This window comes from Zingiber officinale, chromosome 1B (assembly GCF_018446385.1).
Source record: "Zingiber officinale cultivar Zhangliang chromosome 1B, Zo_v1.1, whole genome shotgun sequence".
Classification (NCBI taxonomy): Eukaryota; Viridiplantae; Streptophyta; class Magnoliopsida; order Zingiberales; family Zingiberaceae; genus Zingiber; species Zingiber officinale.
Window position 1 is genome coordinate 122,914,395 of NC_055986.1, and position 17,403 is coordinate 122,931,797.

A 17,403-nucleotide genomic window follows, 5' to 3' on the forward strand; every position below is an offset into this window, starting at 1 on the left:
ATTATAAAAAAAAACTGATAAGGATACTTATAAGTCAGACATGTAGAACTGATGATTCCATCATCCGTGTATGTATCAAGTGACGATAAAATGCAGAGTCGAGCTACAATGAAATCAGTTGATAACATTTCAACACAATCGACCTGGGGAATCAAGCTATAATTGCAATACGAATAAAAAGTGGTGAGTCAGCCCACTTATCAGTGTATAGATAAGTAAGAATGAAACAGGCTCATACAAAGCAATGTGTTGCCACCTAAAATTCAGCAAGTATAACAAAGATGAATTTCGTACCCAACTTAGACTGATACAACTCATACTACTTTACAATCTAAAGCATCAAATACAAAGCTTAGTGATAACATGAAGCAACGAAGCTTTTCCGCCTAAAAGTCACACTTCCAGATGTTACGAGGTTCAGATCCAGTCACTGCGCCACAGAAAAATAGCAATCAGAAAATTTCGCCTTCTCATTAACAGAAAGCCAAATTTGAATTGCCCATGAACATCTCTTAGCAGAAAACATAATGAGGGATATTTAAAATGAAAAAAAGAAAATGCATAAAACATAAATGGTTTAACATGTGCCATAGCGTGCGTAAAGGATCAGCAAAAGACAATGGTGAATCTTCCAAACAACGTGAATACAATTGTAAGATGATTTCCAAGCTTTGATAAACAAAACTCCTTGTAAACCAAATGCCCAGCTTTCTTAATTCTACCTACAATTCAGTACGAGGGAGAAGAGGAAAGTAACAAAAAATGAGCTCCATGTATAATTTTGCAAGTTTTTTTTTCCCTCTCTCTCTCTCTCTCTCTCTCTCTTATTTTCCATCTAAGGACAATGGAACGAAAAACATTCTGCGCTATGCATGATTTATCTGTTCACTAATATTATATACACTGTAGATAGTTGTGGTGGAGTCACATCTTGTTATCTTGCAAATAGTGTTTACTTGCCTATTCTTAATGTTACAATGTCTTCTCCTCTTGCATATCCAGGGAACCATTTTTTCTATTCGGCACCTTGGAATTTCTTTTTCTCTTGTAGTAGTTATTTCGTTATATTAAGGTCATGAAAATCTATGTTCTAATTATACTCTATTTTTATTAGATATGAGCATGGTATTTAGAACCTCAGCTGACATGTCTAATGTCATATTTTCTACATGTGATAGACCCCTTCTTCAGTCTACTTAAACACTATCTAAGTCTATGACACTGGTTGATCCCTTCATTTCCCATTTTTTCCCCTTGTCTATGTATACACAAACCCCGATTTCAGTAAAGCTGGATGTTGAACCAAAACCTTGACAATAACTTCTTAGGTTATTACCAACTCAATAACTTGGCACCTTCACTTGCATTGTTGATACAGGATGGATATCTAGGGGTCTCAATCAGTCGTGTCGAAAAAAACTAAATATTAAAAATATACATTAATATAAAGAATCACATGATATAAAAATTGCACAGATTTAGACAATTCAAATGAACACAAACACATGAATAAATGGATATACATTCTAATTTGCAATTGTCTAACTCCTATCCATTATATGTTGCCAAGTGATGAATATATGTTTTTACAACCTTGGATGCCCATGGTCTATGGAATCTGATGTTAATCCATTGGGAATGATTGATCGATGATTTAATATCCTTCAACATCCTGTAAAGGGCTTAAACATCATTGGTTCAACTAGCCAACAACAAAGAACAAGCATGTCCCTGATTGAGATTTTCGAATACATTGTCCTCATTTAGCCACCATCTAAATAGGACATCCACAGTTCAGCTCAAAGAGATGGCAAAAGAATATGTACTGAGCTAAAGACTTGGGTATATTACCCACGATATGCTTGAGATTTGAGGATTATAACACAAAAGTGGCGCAACTATATGCTTCATTATAGCCATAGTGTATAGCCTCCACATGACCACAATCCTTCATCATCCTCGCACAATGTTGATTTAGCTCCTACTAAACAGCAAAAAAAAAAAAAAAATAGAAACTAGGAATTTTAGAGATAAAGTGAGGGTATAAACTGAAAATGAGAGGAGCACAAGGAAGAGATGTGAGAAAAATATGAGAATGAAGAGATGAGGATTTAGATTGATGGATGGACGGCATTTATGAGAGTTTTTTAGGAATTTTAATTATTTTGATAATACAATGACTAAAATGCTCTTATTATTTATATTTGGGGTATTTTAGGCAATTTATGGGAAAAGAAGTTAGACGATAGGATTGGTTCTTGTTCAAGACACATGTTGGACCTAGCCCAGTTAGAGGACCATGCCTAACCCAGCTTGTGGGTCAAGCCTAGCAAGAGTCATCCTAAGCACAACCCAGGTACTAGCCAAATTGAGCTTGGCACACCAACCAACACAATGTGCACAACATGAAGCCAAGCAGTCTCTAGGTATGCCGAGCGAGAATCGTGTAATCCTCTCTGTTTGGCAACTCTTGAGATGTCTATAATCATCATCCTTGCAAAAATGTCGACTTTATTCAGAATCACATATGAAACAAAACCACATTTTTTTTTAATGTGAACACCAACTGATTTAATGTCATAAAATGCCAGATCAGTTACACTTAAACTACACAATCTAAGATTGGGGCAATCTATGTGATTAATATAAGATGAAATTTCTCTACTGCCTGCTATATTCCTACAAAATATCTGGAGAGAAAGAAACAATAAAGGTAAGCAAAAGCTCAAAAAATACTGCATCACTCTTGCATCACTCAGCATACTCCTTGCTACTGTATTTGAAAACTAGTTAAATTCAAGGATTATCAAGCCAAGGAATGTTAATATTCTTGAAAGAAACAGCAATTGCATCGTAAAATTAATCCTAAGGTTAGGTGAAAAATCATAAAAGTTTTACAATATTCTGAAATCAAGGAAAAATAATTTTAACAATATTCCTAAACTAAGGAAAAATGTCTCCCTTCAAATCAAGGAAAAAGGCAAATTAATGAAACCAAACAAAAAAAAAAATCTATAGGTAAGTAAGCAATTTTCAAGAAGATATTCAAGCAAGAAAAAGAGTCAATGAAACATCAATCATTTCCAGAGAGTAATACAAAGGTCTTGAAAAGTGTATGCAAGCAGCATGCTTCTCACTGTATTGCGCATATGCTATGAATGACAGCATGAGTACAAACTTCCCAAGGTACCAATAAGCAAAATAGACTATAAATAAACTTCAAAAGTTAAGGAGCAAACTTGTAAAAAATATAAATTATTCAATACAAGCTCTAAACAACACTTCTAATCTCAAATAATTGGCTCTTTAGATTTATATTAAATTGAACAAAAAATAAATATTTGCATTTAATCTTTTCTCGCACATAGTAGCTTGGTTCAAACTGAAAAATTAGCTTGGTCTAGATGAATAAATTAAAGATCAACCTAAAATATGACCACATAAGCACAATATAACCCACATAATCTCTAATTTTATCGTTGTAAAGCATACATAATGAGTCTGCATATGCATATGAGGCCCACATCAACAGTTTTGAAAGAATGACAATAAATTAACGTGCAAGAAAATATTTCTCTAATTTGAACGTACTGAAAAGTTATCATATTTATGCTTTTACAACGATAAGCTGCCAAATTATAATGTATCTCTTCCTAAGTATTCAAAACTTATGGAATTGCATGTAAGCACATCAGTCTTAAAACCAAACAACAAGAATGGTATTTCTGAACTTAAGTGAACAATTAAGCCATGAGTAGTCAAGTTGTAATCAAGTAAAAAGGAATGGTATATCAAAAATCAAGTAAAAAGAATGGTACCTGAGGTTGCAAATAGCCCATGCCTTGTGTAAAAGATCCTTGATGACCTATCTACTAATTTCATTTAGGAGTAGTTAAGTTGTATTATAAATGTTAGGGATAAAACACTAAAATTGTAGTTGATTAGCAGAAAAATGAGGTCAGTATTACCCCTTGAGAGACTGAACCAGGCTGAACTCCACCGTGAGAACTCGTTGTATCTTGCTTAACAGAGTTGTCTCCACCTTTGGCAGACACCTTACTGTCACCCTGTTCAACATACTCAAAAGTATAATGAAAAATAGAAAATCATTGTTTAGCATTTAACAAGCCTTTTATCCCAATGTCTCTAGCACAATACGAGTAAAACTTTAACTAGGAATGAAAGTGTCGAAAAACAACCTGATGAGGTCAGTTTCTGAATGTGGCCCACAGGCCTGTCGGGGTATTCCAGGAGTGAGACCCATGATTCTTGTCCTTTACTCAAAAGGCAACTCAAATGAGAAAGACTCATTTGCCCTCTAAAAACTTAGTGCGCCTCTTGTTGGAACCTTAAGTGAGGAGCTGAAAACCTATGTTGTTCTCACATAATTGTCATGAGGTCAATTAGTGAACATCTGCCCATGTCATGTGGGTTTTCACAGATTTGACGAGGTATTAACTGCTTTAGCAGTGAGCAACTCAAAATTTACTTGTTTCCAACAGCTGATTTGAAAGATGAAAATATCTTTGAGCTTCATCCAAGGCTAAATACTTGAGAGGTATTGACACACTTTGTTTTGTTTATAATTTGTCTGCTAAATATTATGTTCCCAATTTAAGAGAAAATGCGTATATGCTTGCATCCATTAAGCATCACCCCAGCCTGTCTTTATAAAGCATCCACCTTCTAAAGGCGACCTTATTGACAAAAAGGGAAAAGGGCAAAAAAAAACTGTTTTCTTTTGTGATTAAATTTTTAGGATTGATAAAAACCACGTGAAAATTTGAATTGATTACCTAAACCAAAATAATAATGTAAGACAATTTAAGCAGTAGCATAGACTAAAGGTCTCCTGGCTTTCAATATCTGGAACAGAGATAAGAATAGACAGCACCAATGAATTATTTAAGGAACTAAAAAGAAGGCTCCTTACCTCCATCTGGACCAGCATTAGCCGCAGCAGAGTACATGAAGAAGAAACAGGGAAAAACGTCATTTTGCTATCATTATATTCTGAAGCGTAGCATTTCAGACTCGCTCTGAGTTATCAAGTGGACAACAATGAAAGAGGGAGAAGCTGACCTCTCTGTACTTCTGCAAATACAATTTCAGTGGCTCAATATAATCCTCGAATCCCAGCGTGGCCATCGCCCAGAGCAGATCGTCGCCATTAATGGTCTTCCTTTTCTCCCTCTGGCATTTGTCACTAGCCCTACAGCGCAAAGCATCCGAACATCCTGACCTCTTAGCTAACTTAGCCGACAATAAGAGTAATAAAAAGGCGAAATTAAGAGGCGGGCTCGAACTCGCTGGTGACGAAGCTGATGAATTCAGAGACGCACTCCTGGATGATCTCCTTGGCGTCCTTGGCGATCTTGGCGTTGGCAGGAAGCGCCTTTTTCATGATCCTGCTGATGTTAGCGATGGGGAGAAAGCGGTCCTGCTCCCGGACGCTGGATCGGGGGCTCTGGTCGCCGCCGCTCTCGTGACTACCGCCACCACCGGCCCCGCCGGTAGGACTTGCCGGGACTTCCGACATGGGCGCGATACTGCGCGAGCCATGGCCGAGGCCGAGAGTCAAAGCCACAGTCAAAGTACGAAACCCTAGATCGGAGGAAAAGGGAGGAAGATGATACCTGAGAAAGAGAGGGAAAGAGAGGGAGGGAGGATTTTGTAATCGAGGCGCGCCTAGGGAGGGAGAAGAGGAGGAGCAGGCGGCGGCGGCGATGGGCTGTGGGAGGGGGGAAGAGAGGAGATCGGACGCTGGAGAGTAGGCGGCGGAGGAGACGACTGGGATCGGAGCTCGAATACGATAATTGGGTATCTGCACCGTCCGTCGCCCCTACTTTAACGTGACATAGGACGGGCCCCACCCTCCCCACTCAAAGCGGATAGTAGAAAGCGTAATTTACTTATCTAATTTCTTCTTTTTTTAAAATAAATAAATTTTATTTTAAATCAAATTTTCATTCATCAAAATGCTCCTGGAAATTCTGGAAAATTACCATTTTGCTTTAAACTATTTTAAGAATTCAAAAGTTACCTGATCATAATCATTAAAATAAGAATTTATTTTCTATTTTTTGAAAAAAAAAAAAGAAATTGAATTCCGCTTCGCTTATTGACTATAAATTGAAATTATTTGATTTGGGACGCCGAAAATAAAAAATACTAATAACAAAATAACAGTGAAAATGTTTGCAAAAATTGAATTGTTTTTTATCTATCATATATTATAAAAGTTCACTAATTTTTTTTTTAAAAAAAAATCATCCGTTGAAATCAAAGTTAACAAACTTGTCTTCCTCTTTGTTAAAAAAAAATCTATCACAAATCTTTTCCAACGATATCAACCTCTAAGGCGGTAAATGAATCGAGTTAAATTAAATTTTAGAGTGTTCAAGTTTATTTGATAAGATAATTATCTAAGTTAAGCTGAGTCGAATTTAAAATGATCCACACCTTTGGAATGATTATTCAAACTTAGTTTGATTTATTTATGATTAATTGGTTATTAAATTTGATAATTAAAATTTATTTATTTATTTTTTAATATATTGAAAAGAATTTTATTAATGAATATCATGAATATTATTTATAAATATTGTTCATGAATATTAACGAGCTGAACACATATTGTTCAAACTTATTTATTTAGTTCAACAAACTGTCCAAACTTATTTATTTAATTAATTTTGTGTATATTGAATGAATATAAATAAATTTTTATCAAATCGAACATCAAATTTGTTCATGAATGTTTAATTCATTTATAGTTACAGCTATAAATGAGGGCACGAGTTAGCTCATAATCTTGGGTGTTTACAGGGTGGCCTCAATCGTGATCTCATTGGGCATAGAGTTTGTTCACAAAGACATCAATTTAGGTATCGTATTGGTCCTGCCTTTCAAATAATTTAAATAGATTAAATTAAAATTTTATTAATTCATTTAAAAAATGGACATAAAATAATGTTGCAAGATGCGACATGCTCTCGAGTTGCCCGGCAAGTTGAGAAGAAAATGATAAAAAAAAAAAAAATCAAAACAGAAATAGGCCTCTAAGAAGGTTTTTTCCGAAATTATTAAATTTAATGATTTATAAGAAATTTTTTTTTTTGGGTTAAATTAACTTGTCTAATCCATATTATAAGGTATGCATGATAAGAAAAGATTAAGTTGATTAGGATAAAATTAAAGGTAGGATAAATAATTCTTCTTGAAATTAAAATATTATTGATCCGGTTGTGTAAGGGGCAGAAAAGGAGATAGGAGAAAGTAGAGGGGCATTTAGGTCTTTTGAGAAGCTAGGGCTTTGGGGGGAAAAAAGGGGGGCGGGTGAGAGAATTCTAATCCGTCGCCCAACTAGGCCAGCCCATCCATCAGACTTTATAGTCCGTCAGTATAACGGGCCAGCCCATCCCATCCCATCCCATCCCATCCCATCAGATGACAGGTTGTTAACGGCTCGAGAGCTCTACCTCTACTTGCACGTGCCCGCAAGATATTCAAGGCTAACTTTTTCTTTTCTTTCTCCTTTTCCTCCCTCAATCCAAACGAAGCAAGTTAAGGCATGTGAATCCTTTTATCTACCTATCAACTTCTCCCTTTGCAAACGCTTGGACAAATAATTTCGATCGATTTCGTCATTCCAATCCATCGCATTGCTTTGTTGGAATGTTAACGTGTGGGCATTGCTTCGTTGGAATGTTAACGGTGTGGCCTTTTGCTAAGGAATTAATAATTTTACTTTTCTCATGTTCTAGACGGCGAGTATGAACGCCAATTTCTTTACAGAATTATATTCTCGCGACGTCACCAACAAGCCGTAAACCAGACGCCCCAATCAGATAACTCTTAAATTCTCTCGTTCACACCAGTTACCACGATCCGTGATTTCCTTCGTCGATATTATTTAGTCGTTAAGGTTCTGTGTGCGTACAGTTAATGCGCACCTTCATTGGCATGTCCCTGAGCGAAGACCCGACGACGTAGACTCGATCGACGACTCGAGAATCAATCATGCACAAGCAGAGATATAGGCAGCAGTTCTAGAACGCATGCAGCTGTCGAGGGGGCGGAAAAAGTGGCCAGGTTTATTTGTCGTCGTCCAAATACCCAGTCGCTATATGTATCGCTGGTTTCAGGTTGTGTCCAAATCGATTTTCTCCCTAGTGATGGATGTTCGGGGAAGGGTTCGGTTCTTCACTGTGCTGGTGTTTCTGGTTTCCGTCCATGTCCATGGCTGCGGGAACGCAGAGGCGAGGACACTGCCGTCGGGAAAGGAAGAAAGTAAGGGAGCACATTGGCCTGTGATGTGTTTTTTATATTTTTATTAGCTGTCGGTTGTTGATTGGATCGATTTTGGATTGTTGCAGGGAATATCAGAGTGTTGGAATCGCTGGGAATGTCGTGCAGGTGCTGCGACGGGGCGAGAGGTGAATGCCGGAGCGATTGGGAATCGCCTTGTGCCAAACTAGAGTGCCATCCTTTCAAATACTTGTGATTTTTTTTTAGGCGAATTTTAAATCTTCTGTATATTCTGGCAATAGTACTGCTGATCATTCCTTTTCACCGGATTCACGCTGAATCGCTTGAAGATCTCTGAATATATTTAATCTTCGATTCTAAATGATTGACGAAGTAATCATTGCGTACGAGGAGATAAAACACAAATGCAATAAAAATAAATAATTTATTATTTTAGTAATTTTTATACTATTAAGTAAAAGAATTTATCCTCGATAATCAACCAAAGAGGATCCTCTTATTCAATTTTTTTATAGAGATTCTTTTCTGATTCATCTTTCCACTCAAATTATATTTTAGGTCAGAATAGATCATCGACGGTGAATAGCCAGGTTGTCGGATATCAAATGAGAATAACCTCTAGAGATTATTCATTCATATCCGATTATAATTTTAATAGGAAAATCAATCGTAATTAATTATGATCAAATTGTGATTACAATCTGACCGTAATTACAATATTAAAAAAAAAACGTACACCATATCAACGGGCATTTCTCTGCCTAATATATTGGATAATTGCTGGAGAGGCGTGCATCCGACAAGATGCTAGAAAAAAAATCGAATATTGCTGGTGGAGGTGGTGCCTTTTCATTCAACAAAAGCAGCTGTGGCGTGGGAATAAAACAATTTATAAATGCAGATGAAACGAGACAGGCAGGGTCTACACGGAGATCATTATCAATCTAGAAGCGTCAAGAAAAAACTAATTAATTAATTAGTTAGCACAATCAAAGTTGCTCTCTTTCACTGAGCCATACGGTTTATCAACATTTGGATGACTGCGTTTCTGCACCAACTAATTACTTCACAGTTTGGACGGATGCATTGATAATAATGACATCTTCTACACATCAGCCTAAAGAATCAGTACAAACAATTGGAACTGCATGATCTAGAATGTTTAAGGACTTCCTCGATCATCACCCTTCCTTTGGAACGAGGACTGGCCTCGTCTATTGTGGAGCACATCGATGTACGTACGTAGACGATAGCGGTCTGAATTGGTGGGCGAAAACGGTGGGCTGAGCGCTAGAGTTGGAGCTTCCACTAGAAGAAAACACAACAAGCTTACTGCTTTTGAATACTGACATGATGCCCTCTCCATGTTCCCCATCATCTCATCAACCTGGTCGTTTTAAGAGGGCAATGGTTTAGTGTTAGAAGATAGGATAAAAGTGATTCTGCTTCAGTATTTTCATTGAGGTGTCCTCAGAAAACAGGCCTCACGAAAAGTTAAAACTTCACTATATCGACAAAAGTTCAATGTAATTATTAGAGAGATCGCCAGAGGTAAGATATTTTACTTACACCACCCTGTCTGCCCAATGTAAGGGCCGATTGGAATATTATCTCAATTGCATCCGGCAGTTCAGTAGGTACTGCGTGATCGTGAATTTAAGCATCAGAAACAGCATTTCACATTTCCATTTAAATATGAATCACGAAAAAATTTCTCAATTGTAGTATTGTACCAGTCTTCTGTTTGATGTCTAAGGCAAGTTCTTCGGCATACTCAACGCCAAGGAGGAAATTCCTCTCGATCTCAGAACAAACTGAATTTGACACTTGAGAGTCTATGCAATTCAAATATTCAGCAGTGTTGGAAATGCAGGTCTTTAGGCTTTTTAGTTCTCGAAATGGACTGACATCTGGTGTGGATGAAGCCTCTGCATGGCAAATGTGCAGTGTTTGCTTCCAGATAGCAAGAACCAATAGCTGGACTGAGAATGCTTCATGTTGTTGACCATTTGCAATCTTTAGGTAGGATCAGCAAAATGCAAAACAGAAAGATAGCAAGTTAATCCACACATGAGTTAAAAAAAAAAATAGGGAAAAAACAAAAAAATTACAGCAGAACAGTCTATAGGATGAAGGAAGCAGGTAAACAAAAATACAGCATAAGTTGCAATATTGTGGGAGTATCAGATGAGACATAGGAGAACCATGTCAATGTTTTAGTAATTCCCATAGACACGTTCCAGTTTTTTGCAAAAGTGAATTGAAGTCAAGAGAAACCTAAAAAGGCTGTATCTTATACTGAAAGAGAACAAGATTTTTTGCTCATAAAGTGGTTCTCTGGTAAACATCGCTCTCTTTTTTAGAAAAATGTTAATCATCATAATTGTTCTTCAGTAGAAAACAGGAGCAGCAGAATATAAGAAGACAGTTCTCGATTGCTTGGTTCAATGGAATAACTATTTCCCATGGAATCAGTATTTTGGTTAAAAAGTAACTTGGAATACCAATTCCCATGCAATTACAATTCCCCATGGAGGTATTTTTGGGAAGGCAATTGCAATCTGAAGCCTTCACTAAAATAACTCCATGAACTCTTTTAGGAATTAAGATTATTAGGGGTATCCTAGGGTAATTGTCTTTTATTTTATTCCATGAACTAAAGAATATATATTTCTATTCGACGCCCTGTCAACCCAGTTCCATGAACTAATCATAGCATTACTCTTTTAATTTTTTAACAGTAGTAACTAAAGCCTTCACTGAAATAACTCCATGTACCAGCTGGGAACCAAAATTGGGTGGGCATAGTAGAGCATGACTTGTACTACCCACTACCCAGTATGACTGTAAAAAGGTAACCATAGATAAACCAAAGTTGTTGTCACTGATGCATGATAAATCCAGCGTACTACCCAGTATGTTAAAATATATATTCTATTTCCAATCATTTATAAACAAAAAGATAACTATCAGTGACAAGAATCAATGTCCTTCCTTGGACAAATTCAGAATGATTTGAAGAAATCTAATCATTCAAAAAGATTATGCTCCTGAACAAGAATGAAAACGAGCTGACAATTTCAAAAAATTTACCTTTTCTTTAACAATGTCTGTTATGACAGATGCAAACTGCTGCAATGATCTAATCCTCACCATGGAATGACCCAATGGCTGCTCTATAGCATCAATCACGTCCATGGAACCCTGTGAAGTTAATGATGCAGAACCACTTCCCGGGGTTCCAATGGCATGGCTATTACCACCTGCTGCACCAATTATTGGCACTGGTGCACTTAGTCCATTAACTTTAGAAGGTGCAACGGGTGAATTTTCTGATTTGCGAGGTGAATTGCTTGGACTGGGGCTTACTGAATTGGGTGACATATCCAACGGGGGTCTAGGAACAATCACGTAATCTTGATCAACAAATTCCAAGGAATCCACAACTGCAGAATCTAATATGACAGATTAGCAGTAGATCTAAATATTAAATAGTAAGCAAGTGTGAAATTAGATGAGACCATTGGAGTAATTAGAAGGCTTCTGTTCTTTAGCAATTCGTGGAGGAGACATGCTAAAATCATGTGTCTGACCCCTACATCTGGAAGGAACAGCAACATCTTTTAATGGACTACAAGATAGATTTTTATGTTCGGAACCAATAGTAAACCCAGTAGTACGTCTCACTGAACCCGTGTTCTGGGGATCAGGAATACTTGTTTCCTGCACATTAGTTTCCTCATCTAAAGGGAAAGGCAGACTGTCATCATGTGAAATTTCTCCTGATAACCTCTTTTGACTACATTCAAGTGTAATGTCATCTCTTATTTCAGATTTAATCCTGCAAATGTACAATATCAATTTCTCTGATGGCACTTGGTGATCATTGAAGAATATGCACTACTGTTATCACCTTGCTGTGTCAATGGTTGGTTGCTCCGAAAGAAATTGATGATTGAAGAACTCCTCAAATGTCAATCGTTCAACTGGAATGAACTGTCATATTATCAAAAACTGGAACCATATAACAAGATTCTGACCCCCAAAAAAAGTACGATGACAACTTGTTAAATGATGAAGTGATCAGTATCCAGAAAATTCAGTTAAAAACTTGATTTGTTCTTTTGGTAACCTAAGAACTGCACCTGTATTGAATCCTTATTTGAGGCTCTCTGCAATATACTGAGAGGATTCAAATGGCACTTTGTTCCGTTGCCAAATAAATTTGATTAGGTCATTAATTGGGGAAAATAATGCAACAGCTATTCCAATAAAGAGACACATATTACATTGTATATATAGGACATTATAAAACCCAGAACTTAAAATATTCAACTTAGGATGACTCAATCATTAAAATGCACCTCATAATAAATGTGTGTTGCCTTTATGATGTTTGCCCAATCCTATAAATGTACTTCATAATAGACTAAAGCATTGGAACACCTGAGCAAAATTAAGCTGAATTCATTCACAAAAAGAAAAATCCTAAAAGGTGATGTCTTGTATAACACAGCCAGTAAGTTCTAAAAGAAGAGAGAAGCTAATGCAAGATTCAGGCAAGCAGTTAAGGACGACTTATGCTGATCTAGTAAACTAAAGAAAGTCAATCTGGTTTGCCAGCTCGCTAATAGTCCTTATATGAGGAATGAGAATAATGAACATTGCAAGACTAGTCATGTTGCCGAGACATCATCACTCGGCCCATTCTTTCTGTCTATCCTTAGCTCTACTAGGCCCTACCATTCTATTATGGATATCTACATGGAAAAACACTATACCGCAATATGAATGCACAGAGAAGCTCTATGAGATACCTATTCAAACCCTATGAGAGCCCCAGCCCTTGATCTAGCTCTCTTATCATTGCACCTCCCGTCAGAGGGCCAATACATGACAAGGATATCTATCTTTCCTGGTCATATCAAACTAGTAATTTCATCCTTAGATAACTCACTGAGCAGGCGTTTGCACAAGATGTGCAATCATTAAAGCAATATGGAAGGAATTAGGAATACAAAATACAAAAATCAACTATTACAAATGAACAAGCCCTGAAGTGAGTTCTATTGAAGTCTATCAAGATAAGAGTTTTTCTTAGAAAAAAAATTCCTTTCTTTTCAATTTTTAAGTATTCATGAACTTCCCTATTTGATTCCATAAAATTAAAGAAACAAGTAATATGGTCCTTCCATCCATCAAATAATATTCTGCATTTACCCTTGCAAATAGAAGCAAAAATTTTGGCCCATCTATAGGGTACAAAAATGTGTGCACAAGTAATTTATGAAATGAAAACAAGCAGAACATACCCGCATTTCGGCGCAACAATTTTTGGCACAAATCAACACATTCACCACTCAAATTACAGTCCAAAGGGAAACAGAACTCATTTGTTTTGAGTATATTCTGAAGCAACTGTATAAGAAAGGCTTTTGTTATTGAAGAAGCCAATTTCTTGCATATAAAAACACCAGAAGAAATGTATAGGCCTACCTGTATTTGACTATTCCCAGTAAAAGGTGTTCTTCCAGTCACAAGTTGGTAGAGAATAATGCCAACACTCCAAAGATCTGCCTATTAGTTAAGTAGAATGGCATCATACAAGATTGCTCCAAATATGCATGGTAATTATAATGTGATAAGCCTTATTAACTCAAACCTTTGCATCATACTTCTGAAACTGCATTACTTCTGGAGCCATGTAAAGAGGAGAACCGCAAAGAGTCTCAGCAAGGCCACGAGGTGCTAGAGATCTGCCAAATGAGTTAAGAAGAAAGTTAGAAACAAGCACCATATCACAATATTTTCCTCAACAAAATCCAACAAGAAACTGAAATCTGAAAAAGACTATTAGGGGGAAAAAAGAAAGTGAAAAATATTTCATAAAAAAATCATAAATTTTCACAGGACAATAAAATAATAATAAGTACAATGAATAAATGATGAAAAATTTTATGCAGGTTAAGTTCCTTTTCATAACTCTAGAAGGATGAAGCCCAAATGACAAATAAGAAGCCGATAAATTTTCAAACTCGGCAAATCCAACATAATCTCATTAAGACAGACAACTCCAAGGAGGTTGTATTAAAGAAGGGCTCAAAAGTCTATACACAAATGTGATCGCTAGACATAGATAAATTTTTAACATAATAAAATTTCTCTTTAAGAATTACTATAGTTTTTTGCTCCTGTCTTCTACCTCATTATCCTTTTCTTTTAACATACTATATATACTCTTTCATTCACTTCCTTGAAGGACAGCTGCCACTCTAAAAAAGGGCGCTTGATAGAAGAAAGGTTTCAATAAAACCGACAATGCCAGTGTCAAGCATGAACGGGAACAACTGAAGGTTGCATTAGACATCCAACGTTAAAGTTTTCAAAAACCTATCAAATTGAATCTTAACCTTATTTCCATTGAGGGATAAAAATTGGGGCAATCACAGCTTCGTGAGGCAAAATATATAGGTATATGAGCAGCATAGTTGACACAAACTTAGAGAAATAAGGCATCTAGCAGAGGTGCTCCACTATTAGATAAAAAAAACCTATAAATTCTTACATGTCAATGTCAGCTGGAGAATGGCACGATTAATTTCATACTTCACTAAGTGAAACAAAGAGTGAGATTGGCATAATCTCTTTCAGGGTATGAATGATATGGTATTGATACCAAACACTGGATATTTTCACTGCGAGAAACAACCATTTGCAGAAAAACTGAGAAAATCCTTGGATAAAGATCTTCTCGATCAGAGCATATAGAACAAAGAACCTAGATTAACACATTTTGCAAACATAACTACTACTACAACAACAACAACCAAGACTTATCCCACTAGGTAGGGTCGGCAATTTTGCAAACATTACTGCAGAATAAAATTAAAAATCAACACAAAATTCAATCAATAGAAAAGGGCACATTCACTACTGTAAAGACCAAAGATCCATGGTTAACATGTTGAGGAAGTTAACAACATAACCAACCAATCAGAGATAAATATCTTAGGAAGAAAGATTTACAAGTACAGTTAATATACCATACTAGATGGCTAATTATTCAACAACAATATACAAATATAATATCTATTCAGTACTTGCAACACAAGGATATGTTGTTACTATAACGAGGCATTAGACTACATCTAGAAATCATGTTTTTTTAAGAATAAATAAATATTAATATAGTGCAGGAATCATTTGATCATCAGATGTAGAAAACTCACCTTGCAAAGCCAAAGTCAGCTATTTTCAAGACAGAATTTTCTTCATATGTTGAGAGGAGAAGATTCTAACAAAAATGGAGGAAACTATTAAAAAAGTAATCAGAGCAGGTTATTTTACTAAGAAATTTATAATTATTTTAACTAGGCAAAGCAAAACCAATTGAGACTGCCAGAAATCATTAAAAACAAAATTATATAAGCTAAAGAGAATGTCTCCATGATCAAGTTTCCAATAAATAACTGCAAGCAAAAGTTCTCAATGGGCCTTCATTATCTGCAAAACAACTAAATCATAGCTACAATCTACCATAATGATATACAATGATTATATTTATCAAGTTTAAATAATGTGAAAAGTTCCCATATAGAAAAGAAAGTATGACAAGGAAAAACAAAAAAACCTGCGGCTTTAAGTCCCGATGGATAACATTGTTGTCACGTAGCACCTGCAAACCAGAAGCTGTATAAAGAAAAAAAATTATTTCATCACTCTTACAGAAATTCCATATGAATCTTGCCAGGGAGAATATAAAACATTTAACACTGTATTTCCAATGGACAAATTATTGATACCTAGCTGTTTCATAAAATGCTTTGCAATATTTTCTGGAATTCTCCCATGGTTCTGAATGAATACGGATAAATCACCACCTTTGCAGTACTCCAATACAAGATAGATCCTTCCAGATGTCTGATACAAATGATATGCACGAAGTATGAATCTTAAATTTATAAGCAAACTCAGCAACTGAATCTTAAATGTCTATGTTTTTAACAATCCTGCACTGGTCATCTAATATTCTTCTTTCCATTACGCTAGGTGTGGTAAAAATTAGTTGAAGAGCTTCTCTTTCGTGTAAGAGCCTGTAGTACTTGACCTCCAACAAGTCATATGATCAATGTCTGCTGTCATGCTAGCAGTACGCTTTTGAACTCAAAACAGAAAGGAACTAATTGTTTTAAACTCAAACTTAATATACGCCTCACGATCACATTGAAGATTTAAGAATGATGTGAGGGAATGCACATACACTCAAATGTAACAGAATACGTCATAATTCGCTCTAGAAGGTTGTTCACAACAGGACACTCAGTTCTGAGAATTTAAGTTCATATCAGCAGGTAACGAAAAAAATATAAAACAACTCCAAGCAACCGCAATTCATGGGTTCCAATCACTCAATTCCAGCACGTAACATCCGTGACGAGTACGAAAGCGAGGAAAAGAAATCCAAAGGAGGAGAGAAAGAGAAAATAAGAGAGAGACAGAGAGAAGAGAAGACAAGACCTGGATGAAGTCATAGAGGGCGATGATGTTGGGGTGGTTGATTCGCCGGAGGATAAAGACCTCGGAGAGGAGGTTTTCCTGCAGCTTCTTGGAGAGTCGATCCATGGCAATCTCTTTGACGGCCACCTCCGTCCCCCGCACTCGGTGCCGCGCTCGCCAAACGGTGGAGAAGGCACCCGACCCGATCTGCTGCCCGATCATGTAGTCGCCGACGACGCGGCCGAATCTCGGGAAGCCGCGGCCTTCGCTGGTGCTGCCCATCGCGGGACGAACCCTGGGAGAAGAAGGCAAGGAATTTTGGCACTCTCCCTGGTTAATCGTATCTGTGCCCACAAGGATAAGGAATCGAGAAAGTATCGCGTTGGAGCAGAGAGATCCCGAAACGCCGCGTTCATGAAATTGAGGTCAGATAAAGAAAAGGTTTCTCCGTCGCTGACGCTTCAATTTGATCAAATTGCAGATTGATCCCTAGTTTTTAAAGCTTTCCTGGTTATTCGATTTCAATTGAATGAGTAAATTTAATAACTCATTAAGTTAAATAAAAAAACTTTTAATATATATTTTAAAGTTAATATTTATAAATAAATATTATAAACTGTAATTTAAAAGAATATA

At 36.5% G+C, this 17,403-nt stretch overlaps 3 protein-coding genes across 6 annotated transcripts; 1 reads left to right on the forward strand and 2 right to left on the reverse strand.

The window, feature by feature from the left end:
- Nucleotides 1-162: 162 nt before the first annotated feature.
- Nucleotides 163-5,840, reverse strand: LOC121976484 (nuclear transcription factor Y subunit B-3-like). Of its 2 annotated transcripts, none has more exons than XR_006110645.1 (7): nt 5,637-5,840; nt 5,307-5,549; nt 5,083-5,212; nt 4,934-4,939; nt 3,969-4,067; nt 3,819-3,872; nt 163-430 (listed from the first exon to the last, which is right to left on the reverse strand). XR_006110645.1 is itself a non-coding variant. In XM_042528663.1 (7 exons), the coding sequence occupies exons 2-7, from the start codon at nt 5,537-5,539 to the stop codon at nt 428-430; spliced, it is 522 nt and encodes a 173-aa protein (XP_042384597.1). In that variant the 5' UTR covers nt 5,540-5,549; nt 5,637-5,840; the 3' UTR covers nt 163-427. The 2 variants fall into 2 exon arrangements, 1 of the variants encoding a protein (XP_042384597.1); XM_042528663.1 differs by having other exon boundaries at nt 3,819-3,869.
- A 2,029-nt stretch (nt 5,841-7,869) lies between these two features.
- Nucleotides 7,870-8,574, forward strand: LOC121994301. Its single transcript, XM_042548411.1, has 2 exons — nt 7,870-8,292; nt 8,379-8,574. Exons 1-2 carry the CDS (start codon nt 8,061-8,063, stop codon nt 8,504-8,506), a joined length of 360 nt encoding a protein of 119 aa, XP_042404345.1. The 5' UTR covers nt 7,870-8,060; the 3' UTR covers nt 8,507-8,574.
- Nucleotides 8,575-9,207: 633 nt separating this feature from the next.
- LOC121976495 (serine/threonine-protein kinase ATG1c-like) lies at nt 9,208-17,206 on the reverse strand. 3 transcript variants are annotated; one of them, XM_042528678.1, is made up of 13 exons: nt 16,789-17,203; nt 16,074-16,191; nt 15,902-15,960; nt 15,501-15,565; nt 13,934-14,027; nt 13,768-13,848; nt 13,584-13,689; nt 12,185-12,257; nt 11,793-12,112; nt 11,365-11,726; nt 10,005-10,287; nt 9,841-9,911; nt 9,208-9,658 (listed from the first exon to the last, which is right to left on the reverse strand). In XM_042528678.1, the coding sequence occupies exons 1-13, from the start codon at nt 17,047-17,049 to the stop codon at nt 9,434-9,436; spliced, it is 2,118 nt and encodes a 705-aa protein (XP_042384612.1). In that variant the 5' UTR covers nt 17,050-17,203; the 3' UTR covers nt 9,208-9,433. The 3 variants fall into 3 exon arrangements, with proteins under 3 accessions (XP_042384612.1, XP_042384620.1, XP_042384627.1); XM_042528686.1 differs by having other exon boundaries at nt 11,365-11,717; nt 16,789-17,201; XM_042528693.1 differs by having other exon boundaries at nt 9,560-9,691; nt 9,777-9,911; nt 16,789-17,206.
- Nucleotides 17,207-17,403: the final 197 nt, after the last annotated feature.